This window comes from Oncorhynchus masou, unplaced genomic scaffold (assembly GCF_036934945.1).
Source record: "Oncorhynchus masou masou isolate Uvic2021 unplaced genomic scaffold, UVic_Omas_1.1 unplaced_scaffold_5862, whole genome shotgun sequence".
NCBI classification, from domain to species: domain Eukaryota; kingdom Metazoa; phylum Chordata; class Actinopteri; order Salmoniformes; family Salmonidae; genus Oncorhynchus; species Oncorhynchus masou.
The window spans coordinates 1-20,007 of record NW_027012284.1 but is presented as its reverse complement, the minus strand read 5'-3'; the positions used below and the strand labels follow the sequence as shown (position 1 = coordinate 20,007).

The 20,007-nt window shown below is 43.5% G+C and overlaps 1 protein-coding gene across 1 annotated transcript; it reads right to left on the bottom strand.

The window, feature by feature from the left end:
- Nucleotides 1-1,322: 1,322 nt before the first annotated feature.
- Nucleotides 1,323-12,251, bottom strand: LOC135536270 (p53 and DNA damage-regulated protein 1-like). The gene is given in 6 exon segments (XM_064962632.1): nt 1,323-1,649; nt 2,477-2,557; nt 3,531-3,557; nt 3,560-3,604; nt 3,896-3,971; nt 12,141-12,251. Coding segments are annotated over 6 exon segments (390 nt in total). The 5' UTR covers nt 12,219-12,251; the 3' UTR covers nt 1,323-1,566.
- Between the last annotated feature and the right edge of the window lie 7,756 nt (nt 12,252-20,007).

Below are 20,007 nucleotides of genomic sequence, written 5' to 3'. Positions count from 1 at the left end.
AACTAATATGATGTTTTATATATATATATATATATAAATAATTCTAGGTTTGTACGGTAATGTACAAGTTGTATTTGTTAGTGATCCAATACGTGATATAGTACAATTATCATAACTTGGTTGTAATCCAGAGAGGTTAGAAAAAGTGTCTAGATCCTCTAAGAGGCTGTAGAAGGATTCTAGTTGTGGTTTTAAAAGAAAACATGAATCATCAGCAAACAACGACACCTTTGTTTTGAAGCCCTGGATTTCTAGGCCCTTAATGTTATTGTTGGATCAGATTTTAATAGCTAACATTTCAAAATAAATAGATATGCCGCTCGTGGACAACCTTGTTTCCTCCTCTTGACAGTTGAACACCTTCTGAGAAGAAGCCATTATTTACTATTTTACACCTCTGGCTACTATACATAATTTCACCCCATTTCATAAGAGATTCTCCAAAATTAAAATAGTCCAGGCATTTATATATAAACTCAAATCGTACTTTATCAAAAGCCTTTTCAAAGTCAGCTATGAATAGCAGGCTTGGTTTCCCAGATTTTTCACTGTATTGTCCATGTAAAACACCTGTCTGATTAGAATGAATAATATTCAACAATATCTTTCTAGTTCTATGCGCTATACACTCTCCTAGAATGTTTTCCAACACAACACTGAAGTGTAAGGGGCCTCCTCTTTTTTGGGGGGGGCTGGATCTGTAGATTTACCACTTGTATCCTGTTTCAGTAATAATGAAATCAGACCTTGTTGAGTAATATAATATAATAATGGTCCTCTGAGTATATCAGAAAAAGTTGTGTATACTTCCACTGGTTCTGCCATCCAGCCCTGGAGGTTTCCCAGCCTCAAAGGATTTAATTGCATCAAGAAGTTCCTCTGTAATTTGTCCTTCACATGAGTCTTTCTGTACACATGTTAATTTTACATTATTCATAGAAAAAGAAATCCCCCCCCCAAAAAGAAATCAAACAATTAACTTTGGTTAGAGAAGATGGAGAATGAAACGAAAACATTAAAGTACTTTTCTTTCTCTTTCAAAATATTGTTTGGTGAATCATGGGTGACTCCGTTATTTGTAACAAGTAAAAAAAATTTTTAAAAAAAATTGGTGAATTTTTCCACATATTCCATCCAGTTTACTTTGTTTTTATAATATATTACACTTGATCTTTCTGGAATAAGTTCCTCAATTTATTTAGGTTTTTCCTCTAATGTATTCTGAGCCATGTGTGTAATGATCATGTTGTTTAAAAAACAGCTTATTGATATAAACACACCCGTCAATTGGATGGATTATTTGGGCAAAGGAAAATGCTCACTAACAGGGATGTAAAGACATTTGTGCATATGGAAAATGTCTGGGATCTTTTATTTTAGCTCATGATACAAGGGACCAGAACTTTACATGTTGCATTTATATACGTTTTGCAGTCTCCCACTGTTGAGGGTCCACGTGGGGTTTAGGATGTGTTGTTCCTCAAACCATGTGTTTGATACTGTTCCATTAATTCTGTTCCAGAGCCTCCAATATAAATGACCACCAGCCGCCATTGGGTCAGACCCTCATCTCTTCATCAGGTGGTTGATGGCCTTCACCTCGACATCGGAAAGAGGACACAGGTTGTATCCTGTCAGCTCCGGTTTCCCTGGAAACACAAACACAAGTCTTTACAACACTATCCACATCACAAGACAATGCAGGCTATTCATTGTCGAAGGAGGTAATGCAAACTAACTAGGCATTTTTGAAGGAGGAAATGGAGGCTAACTAGAGCATTTTTGAAGGAGGTAATGCAGTCAACGTATTGTCGAATGAGGTAACGCAAACTAACTAGGCATTGTCGGAGGTAATGCAGGCTATGCATTGTCGAGTGAGATAATGCCAAATACACATTGTCGGAGGTAATGTAGACAGATATGTATTGTCGAAGGAGGTAATGCAGACTAACTATGCATTGTTGGACGGAGATAATGCAAACTATCTATGTATTGTCTGAGGAGATACTGCAAACAATCAATGCATTGTGGGAGGCAATGCAGACCAACATTAGGTATTGTTGGAGGTAATGCAGACCAACATTAGGTATTGTTGGAGGTAATGCAGACCAACATTAGGTATTGTTGGAGGTAATGCAGAATAACATTAGGTATTGTTGGAGGTAATGCATCCCAACATTAGGTATTGTTGGAGGTAATGCAGCCCAACATTAGGTATTGTTGGAGGTAATGCAGCCCAACATTAGGTATTGTTGGAGGTAATGCAGAATAACATTAGGTTATGCATTGTTGAAGGATACATTACTGAACAGGGCCCGGTTTTCCAAAGGCATGTTAAGGCACATCATTAAAACCATAGGATCCTGTGGTTCTCTGATGAAATGAACTTAGTCTTAAGAGGCTTTTGTGAAACCGGGCCCTGTACTGTTCACTACAGCCTAAAGGAAGGTTGATGACGTTATGTCATGATTTTTACCTTGCAGTTCATTGAGGCGGTTCAATTTGTCTTTAAGGGCTTGGCGAAGGTTGTTGATCTCCTTGTCTAGCTGCTGCTGGTCTGGTCAGAGAAACCCAACACACAACAGATGAAACAGGACATACAGATGCTGGCATCCTGCTTCACGGTCATTAAACAGGACATTACAGCTGCTGGCATCCTGCTTCACAGTCATTAAACAGGACATTACAGAGGCTGGCATCCTGCTTCACAGTCATTAAACAGGACATTACAGAGGCTGGCATCCTGCTTCACAGTCATTAAACAGGACATACAGATGCTGGCATCCTGCTTCACGGTCATTAAACAGGACATTACAGCTGCTGGCATCCTGCTTCACAGTCATTAAACAGGACATTACAGAGGCTGGCATCCTGCTTCACGGTCATTAAACAGGACATACAGATGCTGGCATCCTGCTTCACGGTCATTAAACAGGACATTACAGAGGCTGGCATCCTGCTTCACGGTCATTAAACAGGACATTACAGAGGCTGGCATCCTGCTTCACAGTCATTAAACAGGACATTACAGAGGCTGGCATCCTGCTTCACGGTCATTAAACAGGACATTACAGAGGCTGGCATCCTGCTTCACAGTCATTAAACAGGACATTACAGAGGCTGGCATCCTGCTTCACGGTCATTAAACAGGACATTACAGAGGCTGGCATCCTGCTTCACGGTCATTAAACAGGACATTACAGAGGCTGGCATCCTGCTTCACAGTCATTAAACAGGACATTACAGAGGCTGGCATCCTGCTTCACGGTCATTAAACAGGACATTACAGAGGCTGGCATCCTGCTTCACAGTCATTAAACAGGACATTACAGATGCTGGCATCCTGCTTACAGTCATTAAACAGGACATACAGATGCTGGCATCCTGCTTCACGGTCATTAAACAGGACATACAGATGCTGGCATCCTGCTTCACGGTCATTAAACAGGACATTACAGAGGCTGGCATCCTGCTTCACAGTCATTAAACAGGACATTACAGAGGCTGGCATCCTGCTTCACAGCTCTTACCTCTCTGTATCATCTCTTTCGTCTTCGCTTTGGGAATTGGATGAACATGTTTCCACAGCAAACCTTCACTTTTTCTGCATGTACAAAAAAAGGATAAGAAGAGATTAAATTTACATTTACAGTCATTTAGCAGGCAGCTCTTATCCAGAGCGACTTGCCGGTGATTCATTTTTAAATATAGAAGTCTTTTCTGAGAGATAATGCAACATGAATAATTATTTAGAAAGACTAATATGAAATGTCATCATTGTCCACAGCTCTGCCTCTGTGACTTTTAATTGAGTGTATCAAAGAGGGTGGAAGTGTCTTTTGGGTTGTATTCATCTTTGAATAAGAGCTCCAAACAGTCAATATTCTGCACCCACCTTCTGATGCCATCTCATGTTTCAGAGCATTCAACGCTTCCCTGTTCATATTCCTCTTCGTGTCCAGATCCACGATCTAACAAACAGCCACATGGACACAGCGGTAATTGTGTTAACTGTATTACATAGTGACACAGAGTGGATGTTTGGAAAATGGAAAGTCAAGTCAAAGAAACTAGCTAGCTAGCGGCACATGCTGCCTGGGTACGACCTAGCCTGGGAAGCCACTAGTGGGCTTAATGGGTCTCCACAGCTGCTAGTGGGCTTTATGGGTCTCCACAGCTGCTAGTGGGCTTTATGGGTCTCAGCCCAATATGGTAACTGGGCGAGTGGATGTGTCGAAAGGAGAAGGTGTATGGAAAGCGAATCAGCTAATTGGTCAGATTTGTTGCCTCAATACAGTGTCGCGTGTCTGATTGGGCTGCCAGTGACCAGCATTGTATAAACATGTTGACATGAGACAGGACCACGATACCACAGCTGTGTCTCCGGCTTTCGCTAACATCCCCCCCTCCCATGATTTGATTTCAAGTAGGATAGCAGCCTACTCAAGAAATAACTAATATTGATAACCATCGAGATGTCACCTTGACACATAGTCAGCCTACTACTCAACGTGGAGGGCCGAACTGCAACAACAACGAGACACAGTGCCTCTCGCTCTCGCTTGACAAGCTGTCCAGTAACAGGAAGTAACTAGTATCAGGGTTACAGCCACAGTGATCTGATGGTTTACCTTTATTTAACCAGGAAGGGCTCATTGAGATTAAAATCTATTTTTCAAGAGCGCCCTGGCCAAGATAGCATACAACTCATTAAGCAACAGTTCACCCACCATCAGTACTTTTAATATAAAACTAAAGATTTGTTGAATTGTAACTGAACATGTACAATTATTTGTGTAAAATGAACAGTGAAATAGGACTCATCCACTGGCTTCAAAACAGACATACTCTTGCGGTACTGTAGCTTAATGTGTGGTAGTTGCCAGTGGTGTGAAGTACTTAAGTAGTACTCTAAAGTATTTTTACCTAAGTAGTTTTGGGGGTATCTGTACTTTTCTATTTATATTTTTGACAAATTTGACCTCTACTTTACTATACTCCTTTCATTATTTGCACTCACAGTATATAGACTGTTTCTACTGTAGACTTTTTTTCTACTGTATTATTAACTGTATGTTTTGTTTATTCCATGTGTAACTCTGTTGTTTGTGTCGCACTACTTTTGCTTTATCTTGGCCAGGTCGCAGTTGCAAATGAGAACTTGTTCTCAACCGGCCTACCTGGTTAAATAAAGGTGAAATAAAATAATAAAAAACATTCCTAAATAAAATGATGTACCTTTTACTCCATACATTTTCCCTGACACACAAAATGACTGATTACATTCTGAATGCTTAGCAGGACAGGAAAATGGTCCAATTCGCACACTTATCAAGAGAACATCCCTGGTCATCCCCACGATCTGGCGGACTCACTAAACACAATGCTTTGTTTTTACATTATGTCTGTGTTGGAGTGTGACCCTAGCTATCTGTAAATAAAAAATACAATTGTACCACCTGCATTGCTTAATATAACGAATTTTAAAATTATTTGTACTTTAACTTTTGAGACTTTATATTTTAGGAACTACATTTACTTGTGATACTTAAGTATATTTAAAACCAAATACTTTTCGACTTTTACTCTAGTAGTATTTTTACTGGGTGACTTTCACTTGAGTCATCTTCTATTAAGGTATCTTTAATTTTATGATAATTGTGCACTTTTTCCACCACTGGTAGTTGCGTGGTTAGACACTGAAGACAAAAAACAACTCAATCAAAACCATCTAAACTATACAGAGCACGTTCTCCAAACCCACTCCTTCCATACCCACTACTTTTCTTAGGTTGCCATTTCTGTGGTTTTCCAGGAAAAATGTGGCTACTTTGAAAACGATGTTGCGGGTGAAAATATATTGGTTGCAGATTGTTGGCATACAAAATTACACCGCGCTGCATGTTTCTTAAAAGATATATTTTACCGTGACCTGTTGCTGACTATCAGTGCAGTTTACTGGAGGGAGGGAGGGAGTGGGGGAGGGAGTGGAGGAGGAGGGAGGAGGGGAGGGAGGGAGGGAGGGAGGAGGGAGGGAGGAGGGAGGGGAGGGAGGGAGGGAGGGAGGGAGGGAGTGGAGGGAGGGGCGCAGAGCTGTGTGTGTGCGGAGTGTTGGGAAAGCGCTGCAGCAGGAAGCCGATTCACGGAGACAGATCAGCACGCACGTCTGACCAGTTTTTTACCAGTTGTAGGCAAACTATTTATATATGGGTATTATGGAGACACTCATTTCCAACCCCCCAAAAAACATATGAATGCGCTAGAACTGATAACGGCGACAAAACAAAATGATTTTAAGGCGCACTACAGTGCTTTAGATAAATTCTCTCTCAGGGAGGTGGTTTAAAGAAAAACAATATTCTAATGTCAACTTTTCTTATGGGAAAACCGTACCAAGCGTAGGGTTTTTGACTCTGTTCTAGGGTCTGACGGAATGCGCCAGAGGAAATTAGAAACGGAACGCAACTCCCTCGTTCTGTTATGGGGAAAAACACACAATGAAAACGGACATTTCTACCAGTGCTCTGTGCTCGCAAACTGGAGCACGGGAGGGTCAGAGTATCAAAGTATGCGAAACGGAGAACACTTCTCGAATGAGTACTCTGTTTGTACATATTTTGAAGCAGGCCTACATACACAAACAGGATGTATTTACAATTATAAACTGAGTGGATTGAGCCCTGAATACTGATTGGTTGAAAGCTCTGGTATATCAGACCGTGTACCTACAGGTATTTTTTAGATATTTTTCACCTTTATTTAACCAGGTAGGCTAGTTGAGAACACCTTTATTTTACCAGGTAGGCTAGTTGAGAACACCTTTATTTTACCAGGTAGGCTAGTTGAGAACACCTTTATTTTACCAGGTAGGCTAGTTGAGAACACCTTTATTTTACCAGGTAGGCTAGTTGAGAACACCTTTATTTAACCAGGTAGGCTAGTTGAGAACACCTTTATTTTACCAGGTAGGCTAGTTGAGAACACCTTTATTTTACCAGGTAGGCTAGTTGAGAACACCTTTATTTTACCAGGTAGGCTAGTTGAGAACACCTTTATTTAACCAGGTAGGCTAGTTGAGAACACCTTTATTTTACCAGGTAGGCTAGTTGAGAACACCTTTATTTTACCAGGTAGGCTAGTTGAGAACACCTTTATTTTACCAGGTAGGCTAGTTGAGAACACCTTTATTTTACCAGGTAGGCTAGTTGAGAACACCTTTATTTTACCAGGTAGGCTAGTTGAGAACACCTTTATTTTACCAGGTAGGCTAGTTGAGAACACCTTTATTTTACCAGGTAGGCTAGTTGAGAACACCTTTATTTTACCAGGTAGGCTAGTTGAGAACACCTTTATTTTACCAGGTAGGCTAGTTGAGAACACCTTTATTTAACCAGGTAGGCTAGTTGAGAACACCTTTATTTTACCAGGTAGGCTAGTTGAGAACACCTTTATTTTACCAGGTAGGCTAGTTGAGAACACCTTTATTTTACCAGGTAGGCTAGTTGAGAACACCTTTATTTAACCAGGTAGGCTAGTTGAGAACACCTTTATTTTACCAGGTAGGCTAGTTGAGAACACCTTTATTTAACCAGGTAGGCTAGTTGAGAACACCTTTATTTTACCAGGCAGGCTAGTTGAGAACACCTTTATTTAACCAGGTAGGCTAGTTGAGAACACCTTTATTTTACCAGGTAGGCTAGTTGAGAACACCTTTATTTAACCAGGTAGGCCAGTTGAGAACACCTTTTATTTAACCAGGTAGGCTAGTTGAGAACACCTTTATTTAACCAGGTAGGCTAGTTGAGAACACCTTATCTTTAACCAGGTAGGCTAGTTGAGAACACCTTTATTTAACCAGGTAGGCCAGTTGAGAACACCTTTATTTAACCAGGTAGGCCAGTTGAGAACACCTTTATTTAACCAGGTAGGCCAGTTGAGAACACCTTTATTTAACCAGGGAGGCCAGTTGGGAACACCTTTATTTAACCAGGTAGGCTAGTTGAGAACACCTTTATTTAACCAGGGAGGCCAGTTGAGAACACCTTTATTTAACCAGGTAGGCCAGTTGAGAACACCTTTATTTAACCAGGTAGGCCAGTTGAGAACACCGTTATTTAACCAGGTAGGCCAGTTGAGAACACCTTTATTTAACCAGGAGGCCAGTTGAGAACACCTTTATTTAACCAGGTAGGCCAGTTGAGAACACCTTTATTTAACCAGGTAGGCTAGTTGAGAACACCTTTATTTAACCAGGTAGGCTAGTTGAGAACACCTTTATTTAACCAGGTAGGCTAGTTGAGAACACCTTTATGTTGCCAGGTAGGCCAGTTGAGAACACCTTTATTTAACCAGGTAGGCCAGTTGAGAACACCTTTATTTAACCAGGTAGGCCAGTTGAGAACACCTTTATTTAACCAGGGAGGCCAGTTGAGAACACCTTTATTTAACCAGGTAGGCTAGTTGAGAACACCTTTATTTAACCAGGGAGGCCAGTTGAGAACACCTTTATTTAACCAGGTAGGCCAGTTGAGAACACCTTTATTTAACCAGGTAGGCCAGTTGAGAACACCGTTATTTAACCAGGTAGGCCAGTTGAGAACACCTTTATTTAACCAGGGAGGCCAGTTGAGAACACCTTTATTTAACCAGGTAGGCTAGTTGAGAACACCTTTATTTAACCAGGTAGGCAAGTTGAGAACACCTTTATTTAACCAGGTAGGCGAGTTGAGAACACCTTTATTTAACCAGGTAGGCCAGTTGAGAACACCTTTATTTAACCAGGTGGGCTAGTTGAGAACACCTTTATTTAACCAGGTAGGCCAGTTGAGAACACCTTTATTTAACCAGGTAGGCTAGTTGAGAACACCTTTATTTAACCAGGTGGGCCGGTTGAGAACACACTTTCATTTAACCAGGGGCTAGCTGAGAACACCTGTATTTAACCAGGTAAGCCAGTTGAGAACACCTATTATATTAACCAGGAGGCTAGTTGAGAACACCTTGTATTTAACCAGCGTAGGCCAGTTGAGAACACCTTTATTTAACCAGGTAGGCCAGTTGAGAACACCTTTATTTAACCAGGGTGAGCTAGTTGAGAACACCTTTATTTAACCAGGTAGGCCAGTTGAGAACACCTTTATTTAACCAGGTAGGCCAGTTGAGAACACCTTTATTTAACCAGATAGTGCCAGATGAGAACACCTTTATTTAACCAGGTAGAGCTAGTTGAGAACACCTTTATTTAACCAGGTAGGCCAGATCGAGAACACCTTTATTTAACCAGGGGCTAGTTGAGAACACCTTTATTCAACTAGGTAGGCCAGTTGAGAACACCTTTATTTAACCAGGGGGCTAGTTGAGAACACCTTTATTTAACCAGGTAGGCCAGTTGAGAACACCTTTAGTTTAACCAGGTAGGCCAGTTGAGAACACCTTTATTTAACCAGGTAGGCCAGTTGAGAACACCTTTATTTAACCAGGAGGGCTAGTTGAGAACACCTTTATTTAACCAGGTAGGCCAGTTGAGAACACCTTTATTTAATCAGGGGGGCTAGTTGAGAACACCTTTATTTAACCAGGTAGGCCAGTTGAGAACACCTTTATTTAACCAGGTAGGCCAGTTGAGAACACCTTTATTTAACCAGGGAGGCTAGTTGAGAACACCTTTATTTAACCAGGGAGGCTAGTTGAAGAACACCTTTATTTAACCAGGTAGGCTAGTTGAGAACACCTTTATTTAACCAGGTAGGCCAGTTGAGAACACCTTTATTTAACCAGGTAGGCCAGTTGAGAACACCTTTATTTAACCAGGTAGGCCAGTTGAGAACACCTTTATTTAACCAGGTAGGCCAGTTGAGAACAAGTTCTCATTTACAACTGCGACCTGAGCCAAGTAAAAGCAAAGCAGTGTGACACAAACACTACAGAGTTACACATGGAGTAAACAAGCGTAACAGTCAATAACACAATAGAAAAAAAGTAGATTTAAAGTGTGTGCAAATGGCGTGAGGAGGTAAGGCAATAAATGGGCCATAGTAGCAAAGTAATTACAATTAGGCAAATTAACACTGTAGTGATAGATGTGCAGATGATGATGTGCAAGAAGAGATACAGGTGTGCAAAAGAGCAGAAATGTAAATAAAAACAATATGGGAATGAGGTCGGTAGATTGGGTGGGCTATTTACAGATGGGCTATGTACAGCTGCAGCGATTGGTTAGCTGCTCAGATAGCTGATGTTTAAAGTTGGTGAGGGAAATAAGTCTCCAACTTCAGCGATTCTTGCAATTCTTTCCAGTCACAGGCAGCAGAGAACTGGAAGGAAAGGCAGCCAAAGGAGGTGTTGGCTTTGGGGATGATCGGAGCCAGTGGGTCTGGCGATCGAATGTGCAGCGAGGGCCAGCCAACGAGTGCATACAGGTCGCAGTGGTGGGTGGTATAAGGGGCTTTGGTGACAAAACGGATGGCACTGTGATAGCAAACTGGATGCAGTCTGTAGTAGAGTATTCGGAAGCTATTTTGTAAATGACATCGCAGAAGTCGAGGATCGGTAGGATAGTCAGTTTTACGTAGGGTATGTTTGGCGGCGTGAGTGAAGGAGGCTTTGTTGCGGAATAGAAAGCAGACTCTAGATTTAATTTCGATTGGAGATGTTTAATATGAGTCTGGAAGGAGAGTTTACAGTCTAGCCAGACACCTAGATATTTGTAGTTGTCCACATATTCTAAGGTCGGAACCATCCAGAGTAGTGATGCTGGATGGGCGTGACGGGTGCAGGCAGCAAGCGGCTGAAAAGCATGCATTTGGTTTTACTAGAGTAAAACCAGTCGGAGGCTACGGAAGGAGTGTTGTATGGCATTGAAGCTCATCTGGAGGTTAGTTAACACAGTGTCTAAAGAAGGGCTGGACGTATACAGAATGGTGTCGTCTGCGTAGAGGTGGATCAGGGAATCGCCAGCAGTAAGAGCAACATCATTGATGTATACAGAGAAGAGAGTCGGCCTGAGAATTGACAAAAACATGTTTTGTTTACTGTTGGTAACCAGTTTATCATAGAAATCAGGCACCCCAGGGGTTTGTGGGACATGGCCTAAGAACAGCACCTAGCCGTGGTATATTGGCCATATAGCCTACCACATCTCCCTGGGCCTTATAGCTTAATCACAACAGTCAAACAAGTTCAATCGTAATCAATTGATGGAAAAAGATTTGGTGAGTATAAAAAGGCCAAATTATCTTTTCTCTTGAGACATATTCTTAAGCAATATAAATGATTTGATGGAAAGCCTGCATCTTTACAAATTAATTTGCTCCCATAACATTATGGAAAATGGGTTTATTGGATAAAATGTGGCAACTCCTGCGTGGGCTCCTGGGTGGCGCAGCGGTCTAAGGCACTGCATCTCAGTGCTAGAGGCGTCACTATCCAGGCTGTATCACAACTGGCCATGATTGGGAGTTCCATAGGGCGGCGCACAATTCACGCCCGTTAGGGCTTGGCCTCCATTGTAAATAAGAATTTGTTCTGACGTGCCTAGTTAAATAAAGGTTAAATAAATAGTTTTGGGACCTGCCCGCCCATCCTGCATCACTTCTCTGGACTGTTCTGACTTAGAATATGTGCTTAAAATTCTGGCAACCCTGAACTCCCCCATACTAAAAAGTCGCCATATTGACCTGCAGCTACCCCCTTCTCCCTAGTTGACTACATTAAAATGGTGGAAACCCTCAATGGCCCTGTCCATGCTAAGATAGCTTTATGGCCACTAGAGGTCTCTATCATTCTCTATGGTACGAAATGGTCGCTGGGGAAAAACGAGTGTATAACCGGCTGTGGTTATCAAGCCGAGCCGATAGTGGAGAGCTCCATAAAGCCCACTCTAGGTGCGACTAACCATGTCCCGGTGATTTCCCCCAAAATACCCCATTCGATACAACTACGACTTTTTTAGTAGTACGTTAGGTAATTAGGGGGGTGAAAGTCCCTTTTATCGAAGTGGCGTGTTTTTAGGGTTGTCAAATAGCTCGCTAGCTTCCCAGCCAATGTTTGGTCAAATTACAACTGATTTAACTAGCCTGAGAGTTAGCATCATGGACAGTAACCGTGTTCGTACAAAGTATTTTTGAATTACTAAGCATTACCTGTTGTTTGTTTGCAAGAACATCCTCCGCTGCCTCTTCAACTTCGGTCAGATATTGTAAAATTCGTTCCGCCTCCATGATGGCTGTGTGTTGCAACAAAAATATGTCCTACGTGCAGCAAGTACTTCACAACATATTTGGTTCCCATTATAAAACAATTGACCCTAAGGGACGACTGAAGTCCTAAAGATGAATGAATATGTTTTCATTGAAACAAAGACCCAAATAAGTTTATTTTCTTCTTCTTCTTCTTCTTCTTCTTCTTCTTCTTCTTCTGTGGATTTCGTATGGCAGTTGGCAACCAAGTTTAAATTGCATTACCTCCACCAATTGGACTGGAGTGTGGACCAGAGACAGTGAAACAAATCCTATCCAATAATTTTGTGTCCCCTACGGAAACGAAATACATAATGAAATACAACAACCCTGAAGATTTTCCCCACTTAATCTTGGCTCTTCAGACCCCATTACTCCTCAAATCTAATAACAATCGCTCCCTTTTCTCTCACATATTTCTGGCACTGAAATAGAACGTGTTCCACTGTCTCCATCTCCTCCTGACAGTGATCAAACCTCCCAGTCGGATGGTTCCCCACCAATTTCAATGTACTATTTTGTGTGTCCCAGTCTCAGCCTTGTATGTCCCAGTCTCAGCCTTGTGTGTCCCAGTCTCACCCTTGTGTGTCCCAGTCTCACCCTTGTGTGTCCCAGTCTCAGCCTTGTGTGTCCCAGTCTCACCCTTGTGTGTCCCAGTCTCACCCTTGTGTGTCCCAGTCTCAGCCTTGTAGTGTCCCAGTCTCACCCTTGTGTGTCCCAGTCTCACCCTTGTATGTCCCAGTCTCACCCTTGTGTGTCCCAGTCTCACCCTGTGTGTCCCAGTCTCACCCTTGTGTGTCCCAGTCTCAGCTCTTGTGTGTCCCAGTCTCAGCCCTTGTGTGTCCCAGTCTCAGCCTTGTGTGTCCCAGTCTCAGCCTTGTATGTCCCAGCTCTCACCCTTGTGTGTCCCAGTCTCGCCTTGTGACTACACTTCCCTTCCTTCTCTCTCGGCCTGAGGACCTCCCTGCCCCCACTTTTTCTTGGATCTTCTACAGGTGTGCGTCCCTTTCTCTCCCTGTTCCACATCTCTTGACACTTATTTTTAACCATTGTTCTTATTAACCCTTGGCGTCTGCTTTACTGATTGACAATTTCATGTCAACATTAGGATGTTTAAGAGCCTGCTTGGTGATACCATCCACCTCCTCATTCCTCTCTACTCAAATCAAATCAAATGTTATTGGTCACAAACACATGGTTAGCAGATGTTATTGCGGGTGTAGTGAAATGCATTTGCTTCTAGTTCTGACAGTGCAGCAATATCTAACAAGTAATATCTAAACAAAAAAAAATCACAACATACACCCAATACACGAAATCTAAGTAAGGGAATGTAATTAAGAATATATGAATATATGGACAGAGCAATGTCATAACAGTATAACTTTAGACCGTCCCTACGCCCCATACCCGGCGCAAACAGGGACCCTCTGCACACATCAACAACAGTCACCCACGTAGCATCGTTACCCATCCCTCCACAAAAGCCGCGGCCCTTGCAGAGCAGAGACACTACTTCAAGGTCTCAGAGCAAGTGACGTCACCCGATTGAAATGCTATTTAGCGTGCACCGCTAACTAGCTAGCCGAATTACAACAGCATAGACTAGGATACAGTAGAATAATATAGTATACAGTATATGCATATGAGCTGGTACCCAGAGGGAACATCACAAATACCCCCGTCTGTTTCACCCTGTACAAACACTGCAAAACCTCATACAATACATCCTGTCTGCTCTGAGACACAAATGCATTAAAACTCATCAGTGCTGCAGATAACATGGGGTTTGGAGGATGGGTTTTTAGTGCTGCACAGTAATCAGAGCAGATCACTACTCTATCTGGCCTCACCTCCTCCTCCACCTCTGCAGCCAATAGTATGGCCAACAACTCCATTGTGTAAACAGATAAATTATCCATTGCTTGTTTTCGTCACTGTCACCTCAAAACTCAGGAACACTGAAAGCTGCTCCTGTCACTCCCTGTTTTCCGGGGTCCTTAGATCCATCTGTGAATATATTAAAGAAAGGATGGTATTGTGTTGTTACATGTTCACTTACAACTGAATCTACTCATTCCTCAACATCTCTTACCCTCTCAAGCAACCCTAGATCTATCACTGGTTGAGGGAGAAACCAGGGTGGGATAGCAGGAAGAACCACAGAGGGCTCACCTCCCTCCCATACAACCCCATCTCTCTCGTCATGCCAACACCCTTTGCCCTTCCTTCCCTGACCGAATCAGCTGTACTGTGGTGCCAGCCAACAGTGAGTGAGTGGTGGTGGTGGTGGTGGGGTGGTGAGTGAGTGAGTGAGTGAGTGAGTGTGTGTGTGTGTGTGAGTGAGTGTGTGTGCGTGCCCATGTCTCCTATAAGCCCCATGCTCTAATGGCATTTTGCTGTCCCCCTAATCAGTGGCTGCTCCCAGGGCCATGGGCAGGGGGGCAGAGGAGAGACCTTCCAGCCCATGGCCCTAAACACCACTTTGTGCTCCTCTCACTTGTCACATAGTCAGGGGAGCTATGACAGCAACCTAACACACACACTCAGAGCCAATACCTCCCATGTTAGCTGTGGGTGTGCCCATGAGACTGGAATGTTGGGTGAGAGAGAGGCCGGTTGAGGTTGGTAGGGGTAGTGTAGTACAGAAAGTGTTATATGCCGAAGCAGTGAAGAGAGTGGTAGAGGAAGATGGGTACAGGGTGAGTGATCCTGAGAGGATTCCCGAGAGTAGGCAGAGATCAAAGAGACAGTGATGGGAAGAATATGTGCTTCAGTAAGCTGGGATTTTTAGCATTCATAGCCATGGTTGTCAATTGTACTGTAGAAATGGATCAGAAGTCAAAGAAAATAGAGGTTGGATTGGCAGCAGCAGAGAAGTCTTTGGGATTGTGAAGATTTACTGCAGAACAGCTGCAAGGGGTGTTGAGTGGGTGGGAGGGTTATATAGTGGAATGGGTGGTGGGGTTATACAGTGGAATGGCTTAAAAAGTGGAATTGGTGGTGGGTTTTAGTGGACTGGGTGGTGGGGTTATATAGTGGAATGGGTGGTAGGGTTATATAGTAGAATGGGTGGTGGGGTTATATAGTGGAATGGGTGGTAGGGTTATATAGTGGAATGGGTGGTAGGGTTAAATTGTGGAATGGGTGGTGGGGATATATAGTGGACTGGTGGTAGGGTTATATTGTAGAATGGGTGGTGGGGTTATATAGTGGAATGGGTGGTGGGGTTATATAGTGGAAGGGGTGGTAGGGTTATATAGTGGAATTGGTGGTGGGGTTAAATAGTGGAATGGGTGGTAGGGTTAAATAGTGGAATGGGTGGTGGGGTTAAATAGTGGAATGGGTGGTGGGGTTATATAGTGGAATGGGTGTTAGGGTTAAATAGTGGAATGGGTGGTAGGGTTATATAGTGGAATGGGTGGTGGGGTTATATAGTGGAATGGGTGGTGGAGTTATATAGTGGAATGGCTTAAATAGTGGAATGGGTGGTGGGTTTTAGTGGAATGGGTGGTGGGGTTATATAGTGGAATGGGTGGTAGGGTTATATGGTGGAATGGCTTAAATAGTGGAATGGGTGGTGGGGTTAAATAGTGGAATGGCTTAAATCGTGGAATGGGTGGTGGGTTAAATAGTGGAATGGGTGGTGGGGTTATATAGTGGAATGGGTGGTGGGGTAAATAGTGGAATGGGGTGGTAGGGTTAAATAGTGGAATGGGTGGTGGGGTTATATAGTGGAATGGCTTAAATAGTGGAATGGGTGGTGGGTTAAATAGTGGAATGGGTGGTGGGGTTATATAGTGGAATGGGTGGTGGGGTTAAATAGTGGAATGGGTGGTGGGGTTATATAGTGTAATGGGTGGTAGGGTTATATAGTGGAGTGGGTGGTGGGGTTAAATAGTAGAATGGGTGGTGGGGTTATAAAGTGGAATGGGTGGTAGGGTTATATAGAGGAATGGGTGGTAGGGTTATATAGTGGAATGGGTGGTGGGGTTATAAAGTGGAATGGGTGGTAGGGTTATATAGAGGAATGGGTGGTAGGGCTATATAGTGGAATGGGTTTTAGGGTTATATGGTGGAATGGGTGGTACGGTTATATACTGGAATGGGTGGTGGGGTTATATAGTGGAATGGGTGGTGGGGTTATATGGTAGAATGGGTGGTAGGGTTATATAGTGGAATAGGTGGTGGGGTTAAATGGTGGAATGGGTGGTGGGGTTATATAGTGGAATGGGTGGTAAGGTTATATAGTGGAATAGGTGGTAGGGTTATATAGTGGAATTGGTGGTAGGGTTATATAGTGGAATGGGTGGTAGGGTTATATAGTGGAATGGGTGGTGGAGCTATATAGTGGAGTGGAGTGGGAGGGTTAAATGGTGGAATGGGTGGTAGGGTTATATAGTGGAATGGGTGGTGGGGTTATATAGTGGAATGGGTGGTGGGGTTATAAAGTGAAATTCGGTGGTGGGGTTAAATGGTGGAATGGGTGGTGGGGTTAAATAGTGGAATGGGTGGTGGGGTTAAATAGTGGAATGGGTGGTGGAGTTAAATAGTGGAATGGGTGGTGGGGTGAAATGGTGGAATGGGTGATGGGGTTATATAGTGGAATGGGTGGTGGGGTTATATGGTGGAATGGGTGGTGGGGTTATATGGTAGAATGGGTGGTAGGGCTAAATAGTGGAATGGGTGGTGGGGTTATATAGTGGAATGGGTGGTGGGGTTATATAGTGGCATGGGTGGTGGGGTTAAATAGTGGAATGGCTTAAATAGTGGAATGGGTGGTGGGTTTTAGTGGAATTGGTGGACGAGTTATATAGTGGAATGGTTGGTAGGGTTATATAGTGGAATGGATTAAATAGTGGAATGGGTGGTGGGTTCAATAGTGGAATGGGTGGTAGGGTTAAATAGTGGAATGGGTGGTAGGGTTATATAGTGGAATGGGTGGTGGGGTTATATCGTGTAATGGGTGGTGGGGTTAAATAGTGTAATGGGTGGTGGGGTTAAATAGTGGAATGGGTGGTGGGGTTAAATAGTGGAATGGGTGGTGGGGTTAAATGGTGGAATGGGTGGTGGGGTTAAATAGTGGAATGGGTGGTGGGGTTAAATAGTGGAATGGGTGGTGGGGTTATATAGTGGAATGGGTGGTGGGGTTATATAGTGGAATGGGTGGTGGGGTTATATAGTGGAATGGGTGGTGGGGTTATATAGTGGAATGGGTGGTGGGTTAAATTGGAATGGGTGGTGGGGTTATATAGTGTAATGGGTGGTGGAAATAGTGGAATGGGTGGTGGGTTAAATAGTGGAATGGGTGGTGGGGTTATATAGTGGAATGGGTGGTGGGGTTAAATAGTGGAATGGGTGGTGGGGTTATATAGTGGAATGGGTCAGTAGGGTTATATAGTGGAATGGGTGGTGGGGTTAAATAGTAGAATGGGTGGTGGAGTTATACAGTGGAATGGGTGGTAGGGTTATATAGAGGAATGGGTGGTAGGGTTATATAGTGGAATGGGTGGTGGGGTTATAATAGTGGAATGGGTGGTAGGGTTATATAGTGGAATGGGTGGTAGGGCTATATAGTGGAATGGGTTGTAGGGTTAAATGGTGGAATGGGTGGTACGGTTAAATACTGGAATGGGTGGTGGGGTTATATAGTGGAATGGGTGGTGGGGTTATATGGTAGAATGGGTGGTAGGGTTATATAGTGGAATGGGTGGTGGGATTAAATGGTGGAATGGGTGGTGGGGTTATATAGTGGAATGGGTGGTGGGGTTAAATAGTGGAATGGGTGGTAGGGTTATATAGTGGAATGGGTGGTAGGGTTATATAGTGGAATGGGTGGTAGGGTTATATAGTGGAATGGGTGGTGGAGCTATATAGTGGAGTGGGTGGTAGGGTTAAATGGTGGAATGGGTGGTGAGGGTTATATAGTGGAATGGGTGGTGGGGTTATATAGTGGAATGGGTGGTGGGGTTAAATAGTGGAATGGGTGGTGGGGTTAAATAGTGGAATGGGTGGTGGGGTTAAATAGTGGAATGGGTGGTGGGGTTAAATAGTGGAATGGGTGGTGGGGTGAAATGGTGGAATGGGTGATGGGGTTATATAGTGGAATGGGTGGTGGGGTTATAGTGGAATGGGTGGTAGGGTTATATGGTAGAATGGGTGGTAGGGTTAAATAGTGGAATGGGTGGTAGGGTTATATAGTGGAATGGGTGGTGGGGTTATATAGTGGAATGGGTGGTGGGGTTATATAGTGGAATGGGTGGTGGGGTTAAATAGTGGAATGGCTTAAATAGTGGAATGGGTGGTGGGTTTTAGTGGAATGGGTGGAGGGGTTATATAGTGGAATGGTTGGTAGGGTTATATAGTGGAATGGATTAAATAGTGGAATGGGTGGTGGGTTCAATAGTGGAATGGGTGGTAGGGTTAAATAGTGGAATGGGTGGTAGGGTTATATAGTGGAATGGGTGGTGGGGTTATATCGTGTAATGGGTGGTGGGGTTAAATAGTGTAATGGGTGGTGGGGTTAAATGGTGGAATGGGTGGTGGGGTTATATAGTGGAATGGGTGGTGGGGTTATATAGTGGAATGGGTGGTGGGGTTATATAGTGGAATGGGTGGTGGGGTTATATAGTGGAATGGGTGGTGGGGTTATATAGTGGAATGGGTGGTGGGGTTAAATAGTGGAATGGGTGGTGGGGTTAAATAGTGGAATGGGTGGTGGGGTTATATAGTGGAATGGGTGGTGGGATTATATAGTGGAATGGGTGGTGGGGTTAAATAGTGGAATGGGTGGTGGGGTTATATAGTGGAATGGGTGGTGGGGTTATATAGTGGAATGGGTGGTGGGGTTAAATAGTGGAATGGGTGGTGGGGTTATATAGTGGAATGGGTGGTGGGGTTATATAGTGGAATGGGTGGTGGGGTTATATAGTGGAATGGGTGGTGGGGTTAAATAGTGGAATGGGTGGTGTGGTTATATAGTGGAATGTCTTAAATGGTGGAATGGGTGGTAGGGTTATATAGTGGAATGGGTGGTGGAGTTAAATGGTGGAATGGGTGGTGGAGTTATATGCTAGAATGGGTGGTAGGGCTAAATAGTGGAATTGGTGGTGGGTTATATAGTGGAATGGGTGGTGGGGTTATATAGTGGAATGGGTGGTAGGGTTATATAGTGGAATGGGTGGTGGAGGGTTAAATAGTGGAATGGGTGGTAGGGTTATATAGTAGAATGGGTGGTGGGTTAAATAGTGGAATGGGTGGTAGGGTTATATAGTGGAATGGGTGGTAGGGTTATATAGTGGAATGGGTGGTGGGGTTATATAGTGGAATGGGTGGTGGGGTTATATAGTGGAAGGGGTGGTAGGGTTATATAGTGGAATGGGTGGTGGGGTTAAATAGTGGAATGGGTGGTGGGGTTAAATAGTGGAATGGGTGGTGGGGTTAAATAGTGGAATGGGTGGTGGGGTTAAATAGTGGAATGGGTGTTAGGGTTAAATAGTGGAATGGGTGGTAGGGTTATATAGTGGAATGGGTGGTGGGGTTAAATAGTGGAATGGGTGGTGGAGTTAAATAGTGGAATGGCTTAAATAGTGGAATGGGTGGTGGGTTATATAGTGGAATGGGTGGTGGGGTTATATAGTGGAATGGGTGGTGGGGGGTTATATAGTGGAATGGGTGGTAGGGTTATATGGTGGAATGGCTTAAATAGTGGAATGGGTGGGGTGGGGTTAAATAGTGGAATGGGTGGTGAGGTTATATAGTGGAATGGGTG